The sequence below is a fragment of the Boleophthalmus pectinirostris genome, unplaced genomic scaffold (genome assembly GCF_026225935.1).
Source record: "Boleophthalmus pectinirostris isolate CB_2022bp ecotype Guang Dong unplaced genomic scaffold, ASM2622593v1 HiC_scaffold_14, whole genome shotgun sequence".
NCBI lineage: Eukaryota > Metazoa > Chordata > Actinopteri > Gobiiformes > Gobiidae > Boleophthalmus > Boleophthalmus pectinirostris.
In genome coordinates this window covers 13,196,536-13,209,574 of record NW_026571047.1, presented here as the reverse complement: position 1 = coordinate 13,209,574, position 13,039 = coordinate 13,196,536, and the positions used below count along the sequence as shown (strand labels likewise).

Genomic DNA, 13,039 nt, shown 5'->3' with positions numbered 1-13,039 from the left:
CTTTCTCCTGCAGTTGTTTTACTCACAAACTCAGAGCTATAACTCACTGTATGCACACACAAATTACATTTTTGTACTTTCTCATTGAAATAATACTGTATTCATACCTTGCAGGTGATGTCATTAACATTGTTTGGGGGTGTGATGCTAAATGTAGGCACTGCATGATCTGGAGTTAGACTTTAAAGGTCCTATATTATGCAAAATGGACTCGTGAGCTTTAAGCCATGTTATAATATTGTTACCTCATCAAAACAGACCTGGAGTTGTGTTTTGTTTCATTCACACATGTTTTGAGTAACCCTTTATTATTACTCCAAAGTTCATGTGTTATGCATGTGTGAATGAAAAAAAAACACAACTCCAGGTCTGTTTGTGATGAGGAAACAACATAGTGCAATATGAGCTTTAATTTCTCACAATTTAACCAGAAAGAGCTGTCATACTTGGAACTACAACAGATGCGCTGATTTTGATCTCAAAACTAAAACTGTATTTTAAAACTTGATTTTGGCATTGTGTCACCATAGTAACACTCTGCCATAGACATACATCCAGAACACCCCACAGCATGATGTCACTGCACAGTATCTTCATTTCATTTTTGCTCTTCTGTGTTTTACTGGAACATGTTTGTCTCTCATTTGATATTCTACTAAATTAAATCCAAATGTATGCCCTCTTTGTTTTGACTAAATTTTCGTCAAATTTCTACCCAATCTTTTCTCTTGCAGATCTACAGTGGACTGTGCAATGATCTGCTGCTTCATTGCATCACTTCCTTCATGTAAAACTTACGTTGTACTTAAGTCAAATTGAGCTTCTGCTGTTATCTACTTTTAGGCCTATCATGATAATTACTTTATTAACTTATCATTCAATATATGAAAACTGGAACAATACATTTTGGGGCTCAGTATTTATCATGAGTGCTTTTTCTTCGCAATAGTGGGAAATTTTTGGTTATATTTTGGCTATAAAATTTGACCCCTACAAGGTTGAATTTATAACTTCTATGACTCATAACAGATGCAAACTAAGTACTAAAGTCTTACATTATAATAATACCAATCCAGTATAATCAATTATGTAAATTAATTAATAAATTAAGAATTAATTAAACAATGTTCTGAAGGTTTGTAAATTCTTGTACCATATCACTGACCCATATCTGAAATAACAGCACTATTCAACAAAGCAAATTGTGGTTTATAAATATTTATTGACCAAGTGAAACAGAAGCATTTAGATATGAAATGTATAAATGACTATGGGCTACTCTAGATTGGTGTTTAAAGATTGGAGATTAGGTAAACCTTAAGAGTTATCTAAGGTTATGTGTAGAATTTAAATTGCTTAATTAAACCATTCTATGATGTATGCACATACAACCAGGGAGAGCGAAGATGTTAGTCCCAGTGTGGTCCAAAGGTCCAATGGTTTGGAGGTCTGAAGTCCTCAGGGTGTCAGGTCTGAAGAATCAAACGAGCTGAGATGGACAGAGGCCAGGTGATCTAAACAATAACTCTAGGCATAGGAAGCGACAGTCTGAAGGAACGCTGTATCCTCTGTTTAAAGAAGAGCAGAAGACACTTTCCCAGTGTCCATGAGGTCTAGTATCCATGAGGTCTGAAGTCAAACTCCTTAACTGAAAAAAAAAAAAACTGACAATATTCACAGCATGAACAGAAAGTCATTAACTTAGATTGTTTGATAAAACAGCATTGTCTTTTATTTTTGTCTTGGTTATGGTTAGTTTATCTATATTTACTTCAGTCAGTTGGTTTCATTGCAGGGTAAACTTTATAAATCTTTTTATAAGCTCTTTTGGAGAATCTTGGTGGAAGAGAAGTTAGATTGTCTCTGCTGTAGAACACAAGTCTCTATCAGTCATAATTTAAGTGACAGCTCCAGGGTCTAGTTAGTGCTGAAGTGAAGCAGGGGATGGTTGTGCATCCACAGTCAAAGGAGGCATTATTTAACCCAATCTACCTGGTTTGGTGAAAATGTACTTCTTTATGTTCTGATAAAGTGGCAACAGCGAAGTGGGTGCCTCTCACAGTTTCATGGGTCAACCTGTAATACTACATTATTTTCAATATTATGATTTATCATCTATATTTACTTCAGAAATATATTGCACTTCAAATTGTGTTATTGTGAAGGACCTTTCTACTGATATAAACTATGAACAGAGCAAAGAAAACAAACATGTTGCTTGTATCTAAGTAAAGAGTATTTGAGTTGTGTGAATGATGACCCAGAGTGTTCCTATAGGGGGATCAGATGTACATGAATAGACTGGATGTATGCGCAGTGAGTGGGTGTAGGATGACTTCACCGTGTTTACCACAAGGTTTAAGGAAGTTTGGATTTGACCTCTCAAGTCCTGATGTCCACTACTCCACTCTTTCTCTGTCATTAAATTTGGACAGAATTTTAACTACTTCAACAAAAACTACTTGGGTTAGATATGTAGATATGATGCTTTTTTCTGATTTATGTTATAATGTGGTTTTCACATCACAAACAGATCTGGAGTTTTTTTCCCAAATTGAAAAACCTCTGTTCCTCGTTATAATGTCATGTAGTAAACTCCATACACCATCATGAGAGTCATTTGGGTAATTTCAACTCTGGAACTGCCAATCTCTGTTTAATTAAAGGTAAAAGGTAGCTGTTCAGTTGAAAACTATGGCTTTATAAATAACATCATAGGGTGAAACAGAGAATGTTTTTGAGGAGGTAACAACATTCATAATTTAAATTTCACAAGAGTGAATTTTGTGCAATATAAGACTTTTAACATCTTTATAGCAGGCATTGAGCAGAGTGGCAGGTGAGCTGCTTGTTGACGCATGCACGTTGTTGATAGTTGATTCTGGAGATATGAACAGGACCTGCACGTCTGAGGATGTCTTCAGTGTGGGACACAGACAGATCCTGGTGCACTCTAGACAGCTGACCTTAAATTTGGCTTTGGACTGCAAATGGGACATTAATAGAAGCCAGCTGTAATTTGGGAACTGCTCCAATACAAACACACACACACACACACACACACACACGGTTGTTGGGTTTCCCTGTTTCTTGGGAACATTATGTTAACTTGACACTCAATCCCTAAAGACTGATCTAAGCCTTAACCATAGTCACTATTGTTGTCCAGCCTTAACGTAAACCCTAATCTTAACCTTAAACTGTTTCACCCATGAACTCACCCATGAACTTTAAATCATGACATGGGGGCCTGACTTTTTGTGCCATAAAGGAGGGCAGGTGCCCATGTTGTGATGGTGTGTACAGATTTTGGTTCCCATAAGGAAGGTACACAAGTAGACAATGACTGTAAGAAATGCTTTTTATATAATAGTATAATTCATATTGTTTTGTGATTTATTCAAGTAAATTAATTGGTTCATTTGTAAAGTTAAAGGTAAGTCAAAATTTCAGCTACTCTACAATTTTTCTCACAGAAGTAAATCCTTGCATTGCTGTAACCTGTGTAAGAAATTATGAACAAATTAAGTCAACCAAAAAAAAAAGTCCATAATTTTAGTGACTATATTTTGTTTTAGTCAGCACAAATATGGCCTTGATGAACAGTATGACAAAATTAGTACTGCTTCTTAGTACCAAACATAGTCAAATACAATATGATTAATAATAGTTAAAAGTACAGTTCACAGTACCATTTTATCAACATCATTCTTACAAATGGCTCTCTCAGAGACAGCACTCTGTATAGTCAATTCTGTTTCATTTAGTCCTAACACAGTCCCTATAAAAAGTATCAACTGAAACATGAGAAGCCACAGAAATTATTTGTAAATGTAGTCTGATCCCATCTTTATACCAGTGATAATCATCTGCCACGTTTGACCAGATAAAGTGTCCGAAATCTGGTCAGTAGAGGGTGCCTTCCATTATTTTGCGGTAAACCTGAGAGATTAACGTGTTTATACTAATCATTAATCCCATCTTAAATGTGTCTTGCCAGTGCCCTCTGCCTCCTGAGACCCTAATGCAATCCAGGAGAAGATCCCTTGGTGAACTCTGTCGTCAGTGAAGGGTGTGTGTGAGACTTGAATGCCAGGAGAGCTTTGGATATCAGCTGAGAGAGGGTCCCAAATAAAAGGAATAAGGACCCCCTAAACCCCCCAGTCTGGAAGCAGCACAGGGAAGACACAGGAATAACCATGCCCGAGCCCGTCCCAGCAGGTATGCAGATCACTTTATGTGCAGGAATAATTCATTGTAATTAGTCTGGGGACTGCTTTGAGGAGGGTAGGATTTGGGTTTTTACCAGAGAATATGTTTGCTCTATAGATAAGAATTACTGGGGATGTTCTTTTGTCTTTCCTCCCAAATTTATTTTCCAGTATATCTTTGTTTTTGTAGAAAGGTGCAGCTGCTAATGGTAAAATATGTTTAAGAAAGATAGACCGATTGTGGTCATACCATACAGATGTCTTGTAAACTTATAAACTTTTTGATAATCTACCAGTCACGAGCTTTGATTTGATGTGATTTTTCAGTGTTGACAATGGCATAATGACAGTAGCAAATATCTATACAAAGTACGTACGTGTAAAATGTTATAAAATCCAATACCACACATGTCAAAAGTGATTCACAGTCCAGAGTCTTAAACACTGATGATCTTTAAAGAGGAGGCATTCAGTCTTTTGTCTCCTATTTGGCTATAAACAATATGAGTGGCCTAAAATATTCTCTTGGCCAGCTGTTGTGACATCATTGGGGTCAGTAGTACCAGATTCATAAAAATACTCTGCCAGGAGAGGGGCAAATCTGCGCTATGTGAAGATACTTCCTAAGGTTTCAGACTGCAGCTGACTGAGGTTTTCTCCAGGTGAAATGCAGGGGGTCCAGGAAAACAAAACAAGTCCAACTATTTATTATAATTAACCTGAGTTCAGATCAAATATCCAGTTAATTAACCAGCAGTTCAAGAACCACAGGTGAATTATGATGTCTATGTATGTGCTACATTAGTAGAGAAAATTTTAATAATTATAAAATGATCATAAAATTATAATAAATAATCAAGTCTAAAAATAATAATTATGATTATAATAAGAATATGTTATTCCTAAAAAGAGGAAGACCTTTTTGCTGCACCCCTCCTTTACTGATCCTTTGACCCTGCCCTTTAACTCATTGCCAAGTCAGACACTTAACCCACGATGATTATTTTAGTGATATACAGTGTCACGACTGCCTCGCGTTTTTCACCTTCTACACCTACATGGTACAGGTTTTACCATAGTAGTTTTAGTTAATAAAGAAACTTCATTGGCTAAAGACATGCCCAGCGCAGCAATTAACAATGATAATTAAAGTTGCTTTGTTCTTCGTTATTCATTATTATTTAGTCATTCTATGCACTGTGGTGTTAAGATGCTATTGTAGCCACAGCTGCCCTGGGGTAGACAGATAGAAGCATGGCTGCCAATCTGAGCCTTCCACCCCTCCAAGGGCACCTCATTCTCAGCCACCCTGCTTGACAAGATTGCAGTTAATAAACAAAAAGGGGGCGTTGTGTGTTTCTGGAAAATGCTCAGAAGCATCTCTGGGTTCTGACCTTCTGATCCAAACTGCTCCCACAAATGCAATAACACCAATGTATTAGGCAGATTAACCTGTCCATCTGTTTACTTCTTATTTCATGATGATTCCATAAAAAAAAAGTTGACTAATTTTTAAAAAATGGCTCACTTAGATTCTTTCCACCCTACTAATTCACCCTACTAATTTGACAAACCTAACCCAAACCGTATTACTTTAAACCTGATGGCATGTACAATGGCATTAGTTTAATTCCATGTGTGCTGTGCAGATTTAGAGATTACACTAGGTATGTATGTAAGTGAAGCCAGTGCAAAGCCGATAGTAATGGGGTCAGCCTGGGAACTGTGGCACGGAGGCTTACTGGCGTCATCACTTCGGGTGTCTCAGGGCTTTTCAGGCTGCAGTCCTCCCCTCACCCTTTAGTAGAAACAATCGAAGAACAAACAAAAAAAAAATCTATGGCCTCCTATATAAAATACCAATAGAAAAAGATGTATGGTATTGCACCTGCTAAAGGTTGTGGTTATTGTTAAACATGATATACAGTACTGGAATAATCCATAAATTCCACAGTAACTTACTATCTATAACTATTTGTTTAGAAACAAGTTTTTGAAAGTATTTCTTAAAAAAAAAAAAAAAAAAAAAAAAAAAACAATAAGCACAGTCCTTTAATTTCTTTATTTTGTATCATCAAATATCAAAATAACTATTCAAAGCAATATGCAATCTATATCTATGAGGATATATACTTTTTCATATTTGAAAAAATATATATTCTACTGCAAAACTAATAATAATTAGTTAAAAAGTTTTTACCACTATGGTTAAGCTTGTGAACATAGAAACAGCTAAATATACTCCATCCAGATCTTTCTTCCTGTTAAGCTCATAGAGTTTGACCCTCCCGTGTGTATCAGGTTGTGCTGTAAAATAAATCATTATGTAATGTCTCAGTGAAGTTTGCCGGTGTGCTCCTCTCTCTGCTGAATGGCAGCCATGACAGTGGCTAGATGAAGGGATAGTATGATTCATCCTCGTAATTCATTTCATCATGATGACTCTATGAAACACTATAAGGCAGCACCAAGGGCCTGTCCCTAAATCAATACAAAATGGCTGTCACTTGATCACTGGCCAACACATGTGTATTTATGTTGTATGCACAAATTGTGAGGGTTAGACACAAGACTGTAAATCACATTTGAGTGGAATACTGGGAACATAAATTCATGTAAAACTTGTATGTTTGTATGTATAATATTTTGATACTTGATACATATGGGTGCATTTCCATCAGTCATATAGGTTTCCATCTCTGAAAACATCAGTGACTTATGTGATAGGTGTCGCATTTTAAGAGCAGGAAAGATGGGGTGTCGGAGCAAAGGTATAATCAGGTCACGTCACCTAACCGCACTCTTTATGTGCAACTGTCACCATGGTGATTGATGTTACCCCAAATGTAAACAAACATAATCTAAATAAAGGGTCAGGTCAGGACATGGTCTGCTTAAACAGATAATATGGAACACTGAGGAATAATTTAAGTAAGGGGTCTGCATATAGAAAAGAGTATCTTCTATAGTCTATTCATTTTGGTTACAGAGTTTTGTTCAAACACAAGGCAAGTAAAGAAGATCACAACACCTTTAGTGTATGTCATACATTCATACACACATACATACATACATACATACATACATACATACATACATACATACGTACATAAATATGTGTAGTCTGGGCCTCAGTCTTATCTTTCACAGTTCCACCAATCAGAAAAACAAATGGACCATCTGTATGAAAACAAACCTGGCAATTCATGATCATCAGTCTATTGGCAAAGCACTGAATTACACTTTTAATCTGATATTTTGTCCTCATGAATAGAAAATCACTGTGCTCTTTTGTTTCCCATGTGTTACTGAAAGTACAAACCTGATCTCGCTGTCTGAGTTTGGCCTGAAGATTGAGGAGAGAGTGGTGACCAGACTGAGACTGAAACCTCCAGTCTGTTTTGTCAGGCTATCTATACATCCCATTAGGAATTTATAATTTGCACATATTTATTTATGCATATAATCAAATTTCAACATTTATGGTAAATCTTAAGTGCATGTTATCAGGGACCAAGGTCAAGACGGTGTGCCTATTCAAAGACACAGTGTTCAGCTCGGGAGAATGTGGCTCGCCTTCAGGGGAGACATCAGATATGGCCCTTGGCCTTTACCATCCACTGCACTGACCCCAGAGGAACCATATACTGCTCTATTCCGCTTCACTTCAACCACTTTTAGTCTGCAACAATTAGACCAGTGCTCCACTCTCCTGGGTAAATACAAGAGATGAGATACATCTCTTCATTCCCAGTTAACTCAACTAAGGCCTGTCTGTCTAGTTGGAATAACTTGTTTAGGAGTAGCACACATAATGTAAGACAAGCCTTACAAAATATCATTTAATACCTCTAGCCATGTGAATCGATGCTAAAATAAGAAATACTAAATGCTCCGACTCTCATAGAATCTCTCCTTTGACTTGTTCAGATTAATTCATCAAAATAGAGTAAAGATGAATGACATCTCTAATAGTCTGTGTGTTGTTTGTGTTTGCAGATAAACCGGAGGGGGGTGGTAAGTGAACTGCACCACCACCTTTGACCTTTTGGTCTCCCTTACACAAGCATTCAGTCACTTGACAACTGCTCTCACATTTTCACTTTTGCATCAAATATTGGGTCAGGTGTCTGCAAAGAGATCCTTTTAATTTTTAAGCATAGTGAATATTTCAAATTTCAGTGACAAGCTACAAAGTACTTTTTAGGGCTGCAGATTGATTAAATAAAAATTAACTAATAGGATCCATTCACTATTTCATTTTAGCCACAGAAGACATTTACTGATGGTTATGGAACATCTGACTAATCATTTTTGTTACAAAATAATGGATGAGCTTTGATTTGAAAGAAACATACCTTCATTTTATGCAGAATACTTAGTGGTTATACTTTATTAGCATGCTAATTCCCATCCCCTGTTCTCAGATGCACCCCCTGCAGATGGAGGTAAGGTACATTATGCTCTGTTGCTCCATGCATTTAACCAAATCTACCTAATGTATTCACGGATCTGAGTGTATACATGCACCACACTGTGTGCAAGGGAAGGAACGGCATGACTCATTTCAAGGCCCTTGTAATATTTAGAGCCTAGTGAACAATGGTGCAGCCTATGAAGGACTGTAACAGTGCACGAAATGTACAAAGGAGTTTTATATCAGTGTTTCTCTCTTGTTAGGACCAGGGGATGCTGGCAAAGATGTCATTTCATATTATCTCCACTATTCCTGTTTTTATTACATGTTCTAGCATGATCACATGCTCATAGAAAACAGTGGACTGGGATATGGCACTACAGCTCTGTAAAAGCCTCAAACAGGTGAAAAGTACTTTGAATACATATATTCAAGTTATATACATATTTCTCCTAAGTCTAAGGTGAGGTTTGCTCTCAAGTAGCAGTATGTATTGGATTAAAACATTAAAGATTGCATGAACTGTTTAATTGTCCATGTACAATTTAAATGTCTCACAAAAATAAATAGTAAATGTACTTATTTTGTTAAATTACTGATAGCCTGTGATAAATACTCACTGGCTTTATGTCATTCTCTTGTAAATCTGTGAGCTCCAGTGCCACATCCTTGACCTTGTTCTTCTACGGCTTGAACGTTGCATCTGTAAGTCTTGTTTTGTGCATTTGCTTCATTGCTGCATTTATCATAATTTGCTTCCCTGTCCATACAACAGATTCAGAAGATGGAGGTGGTAAGAAAAAAGATGTTTATATATTTTACATATCATTTGACTGTTTACTTTTGTTCCTCAAAAGTACATACGATGGGTGCTTGTAACATGTGTTTATGTTATGTGCAAGCTGAAATGTCACATTAAATGTATATAAAGGAGGAGAAATCACTTTGAAAGCTTCTTTTGAAATCAGATATTTTGCCTATAAAACACCTTTTAAAATATTTGGCTGGCAATGTTTGATGGTTTGTTTTCAACATTGTCATCCCATATAAAAGGTGCTATATGAATAGTAATGCTGTTTAAGCAGAGGCCATAACAGAAATCCCTCCAAGAGTTTGCGATGTCTTGGCAGGAAAACATAGCTTGGCCTTGGATGTGCTGTATATTCATCTGCTCTATCCTTGTCCCTGTCACCTGTTGTGTCACATTAATTTTTTTTTTTTTGTAACAAATGTTTTTTATATTTTGTTTTCTCGTTTAAACATTTTTGTGCCCAATCTGTGTTTTTATGATACCAGCATTTTTATATTTTATTTACTCTGATGCTTTAAACAAAGACAGCCAAACACAGCTGGAGTTGGTGTGTTAGTGCTCTTGAGACAATGGCAGCAGCTGCTCAACATACCAAGGGTCATATGACTCGCTGACACTTTTATAGAGGCTCCTCAAGTGAAGCACTGCTGGAAAGGAAACTGTAGTGCTGCCCAAGCAGTCCAGGCATCAAGAAGTGCTGTATTTTTGTTAATCCTTTGTCAGTGGTCCAAGAATGGATAGGATATGCTATGTTGCAATGTGTGACACTTCTTAGTGCGTCACATTTTGGTATAAATGAGGTGAAGGTGTGAGGATCTGAGTGTTGATTTCTTCTTCTATCCTCTCAGATGATTGTGTCTTTGGTGCTGTGCTCTCCTGACATCAGTGTGACATCAGTGTGACTGGATGTGGAGCCAGCAGTGAAATATGGCTCACTCTCAGTGACCGATCATAGGGTCAGTAAAGTCATCAAAGGTGGCCTATTCATCTGGACTCTTAAGTGCACTCTCCTGGACTCAAATGATCCATTGTGTAGGTTTTATGCCCAGAAAGAAATGTTCTTTTTGTATACACATTCAAAAGTGATGATTATCTAAGGCAGGCTGCCATGGTGGTGTAAGTCCCAAATGGCACAGTCCAATATTTTTGTGCTTCTGAAAACTCAACTAAATATAATCAATCTTTATCGGACTATCCAAAACCCCTCAGAAACAGCAGTACCAAACAGGCTTCTTTAGTCTGACATGCAGCTCCTACAGCTCAATTTAGGTAATCTCTTACTCCTGCTACAGCTACACAGTATGTAAAAGTGGGGCCTGGTGCCTATGAAATCTGTCTGCATATTCAGCAGTAAACATGGCTGGCTTGCACCTGTATCTCTGAGTGAGTTGGAAAATCTCTTTTGCAGCTTTACCTTTTGAACCGCTAAGAATCCTGTGCATCATGTGAAGGCCTCCCCTCTTATCTCAGTCTGATCCCTTCACTGTGAAGTGGGTATTCCAGCTCCGAGTTTCCTGTCTGCGTGTCTGTCGGAGTTGAGTTCTATGTGGGAAGTGCTTATCATACCAAGGCTGTTTCTACCCACAGGGGTATAAAGTGTGCGTGGGGATTATCGTCACTTGGCCAAACAGAGCCTGTTCTGGGCCACTTGCGCCAATAATGCAAATGGAAATTAGTGAGAGGTTACTGCCAGTTTTTAAAAACATAAATATTTGAAGGCTTTTAAAATCATACTGACTGTCTGAAGAAGTTAGTGTGAAGTCTGCAAGACCTGCTTTAAAGTTGCTGCATTAGTGAATGGAAGTATGCAGAGATAACCCACTGACTCTGGGGCAAATGATTGTTTTTACACATTAATAATAAAAATATATGTGTAAACATATTTCTTTCAAGTCTCACTTCAATGGTTTGCTTGGACAGCCTGGGGTAGAGACTCACAGCATGGGGCTAAGTCATTGCTTCAACTCTGCAAACATCCTCCAAAAGAAGCACTCAAAGTGATTTAAAACAATTCAGCTCCCGTTGGTGGCATAATCGTTTCATTTGATTACGTCCATAACAGTCATGGTCTGACTCCATGTATGTGAAACAGGTCTGTGTTGATTGCATTTCACTGTGTCACATTAATGCAATAATTCCTTAGAATAAGCTGAGCGTTCACACTGACTTATGGTACAGTATAACCACACTGGTTATACTTCCATACGTTCACCACAGCTGCCTGTTTTTGTCCCTGGAGGGAAGCGAGTGCTGTGGAGGGAGCAGGCGCGTCAGTGCAGGACTATGATCACCTCGTGCATGGAAATGTGCTGTTATGAAATGCAGATGGAAGCCTCTGTGCATACATCTGCATATGTGTTCTCATGTGGCATATTTATGGCTCACTTCTAATGGGATAGAGAGCACAGGGAATAGATCCACACCTTGCACACTGAAGGCTTGATAGGGCTAGAAAGTGCTGATACACAGCCATCAACAGATGCAGCCTTGTTAAAAGTGGTATACTTAGTACAGTTCATTAGAGCGATTATGTATCCAATGAACTTTGTTAAAGGCCAAAAGAGATTCTCACTGTCCACATGGCACTGTCTATGTTTATTTCAAGTATTTGATAATTATTGGAAAGCTATAGTGTCACATAATGTGCACATTCAAAGGCTAATATTTTAAAATCATGAAAACTGAGATATATCATCATTGTGTCTGTGATGCATGTATCTTATGGATTATAAATGTAACATCTACATGTTGTGAGTTTGCATAAACCTTATTTACATGTACACTATGGGTGTGTTTCATGTCTGTGTCTATCTCTGCACTTTGGGTAATCATCATATATATTGATATATGACATGCTTGTACCCATTGGACATGTGCCTGACCTGACAGCGCTTGTTTGAATGAAAACATTACTGATATATTTTTCTTTTCAGAGGGAGGAAGCACTGAGCTGACTGGGCTCTTTGTGGAGAAACCCCCGGACAATGTAGTTGCAGTAGCAGGTCTGTTTGTTTCTTCATAAAAATATAAAGTCACATTTTATGGGTTCATTTGAATGAAGTTGTTTCTCTCACCCTGGTGTTTGTGAATGCAGGACGTGACATGACCTTCATAGCCAAGGTTGACTCATCTGCCCTTACAAGGAAGCCCGTCATGAAGTGGCTGAAGGGCAAATGGATGGATCTTGGCAGCAAGGCTGGAAAACACATGAAGTTCAAAGAAAGTTATGACAGAAATACCAAGGTGGGGGTGTGACATTCATTTCATACATACATGATTTAGTCCCCTAAGGAAACCATCTTTTACTTGTATATTCTCCAGATTTATACATATGAGATGCAGATCATTAAAGTGGTTCCGGGTGACGCAGGTGGATATAGATGCGAGGTTACGGCTAAAGACAAGTGCGATAGTTGCACATTTGAGATCACAGTGGAGGGTGAGTGAAGGCCTCGGAGCTGCTCCACGTTCCGCACACTCTTGTGTTTTGATGTGATCCAGTCATAATGTGCTCCCTCTGCAACTTCTCTTGTTACAGCCGCGCACCAGGAGGAGCAGAGCGATATTTTGTCTGCCTTCAAAAGAGCGTAAGTCTCCTGG

General features: G+C 37.9%; 1 protein-coding gene across 1 annotated transcript in view; it reads left to right on the top strand.

Annotated features, from left to right (window-relative positions):
* Positions 1-4,184: 4,184 nt before the first annotated feature.
* mybpc2b (myosin binding protein Cb) overlaps positions 4,185-13,039 on the top strand; it is a 21,080-nt gene continuing 12,225 nt past the window's right edge. Inside the window, exons 1-8 of the mRNA XM_055150410.1 lie at positions 4,185-4,221; positions 8,211-8,228; positions 8,639-8,659; positions 9,404-9,421; positions 12,373-12,441; positions 12,534-12,682; positions 12,761-12,878; positions 12,978-13,026. Of these exons, the coding sequence (XP_055006385.1) occupies positions 4,200-4,221; positions 8,211-8,228; positions 8,639-8,659; positions 9,404-9,421; positions 12,373-12,441; positions 12,534-12,682; positions 12,761-12,878; positions 12,978-13,026 (464 nt within the window). The 5' untranslated portion in view covers positions 4,185-4,199. The remainder of the gene's footprint in view (positions 4,222-8,210; positions 8,229-8,638; positions 8,660-9,403; positions 9,422-12,372; positions 12,442-12,533; positions 12,683-12,760; positions 12,879-12,977; positions 13,027-13,039) is intronic.